Genomic DNA, 853 nt, shown 5'->3' on the forward strand with positions numbered 1-853 from the left:
CCTCCCCGGCCGGCCCCCCGCCACAGCCCTGTCTCCCCCCCCTCCAGATTGCCCCCCCGGAGACGCCGGACTCCAAAGTGCGCATGGTCGTCATCACGGGCCCTCCAGAAGCTCAGTTCAAGGTTCCCCTCGCGCTGCCGTCACCGCGGGGAATTTGGGGTGTCCCTCTCTGCCGCCTTGCGGAGCCGGGAGCGGGAGGGGGGGAGCAGGGTGGTGACCCCAATTTTGAGCCCCCCCAGTGTGTGGCTGGATAAACCCAGCATCAGCTCCCCCAGGGGCCGAGCTGGTTTGAAACCTCGAGGGACTAGGATTTGATGGGATGCCGCCAGGTCGCGGGGATGGGGACCCGCTGGGGACGTGCGGGGGGTAGGACACCTTGGGCCATGCCTGACGCTGTGCTCCCTCCCTCCGCAGGCGCAAGGCAGGATTTATGGGAAGCTGAAGGAGGAGAACTTCTTTGGACCGAAGGAAGAAGTGAAGCTGGAGACGCACATCCGAGTCCCTGCCTCGGCCGCAGGCAGGGTCATCGGCAAAGGGGGCAAAACCGTAAGCAGGGGCAACACTTGGGTGGGGATGGGGGGACGGGAACATCCCTGGGAGGGAGGGTGGCTGCTTTGTGCCAGTGCCTGGGGCCATCCCAGGGGCAGATTTCCCGTCGGGGATTTCCCGGAGGGGTTCGTCCTTCCCGCCCGGCACGACGGGGTGGTCTCTGCCCCTTCCCCACAGGTCAACGAGCTGCAGAACCTGACGGCAGCGGAGGTGGTGGTGCCGCGGGACCAGACCCCCGACGAGAACGAGCAGGTCATCGTGAAGATCATCGGGCACTTCTACGCCAGCCAGGTACGGCCCCGCC

General features: G+C 66.5%; 1 protein-coding gene across 1 annotated transcript in view; it reads left to right on the plus strand.

Moving 5' to 3' along the window:
• The window catches only part of IGF2BP1 (insulin like growth factor 2 mRNA binding protein 1), a 29,185-nt gene that overhangs the window by 27,533 nt on the left and 799 nt on the right, over positions 1 to 853 (plus strand). The window contains exons 11-13 of the mRNA XM_009644395.1: positions 48 to 122; positions 415 to 546; positions 727 to 840. Coding sequence (XP_009642690.1) covers positions 48 to 122; positions 415 to 546; positions 727 to 840 — 321 coding nt within the window. The remainder of the gene's footprint in view (positions 1 to 47; positions 123 to 414; positions 547 to 726; positions 841 to 853) is intronic.

The sequence above is a fragment of the Egretta garzetta genome, unplaced genomic scaffold, assembly GCF_000687185.1.
Source record: "Egretta garzetta isolate BGI_Z169 unplaced genomic scaffold, ASM68718v1 scaffold498, whole genome shotgun sequence".
NCBI classification, from domain to species: domain Eukaryota; kingdom Metazoa; phylum Chordata; class Aves; order Pelecaniformes; family Ardeidae; genus Egretta; species Egretta garzetta.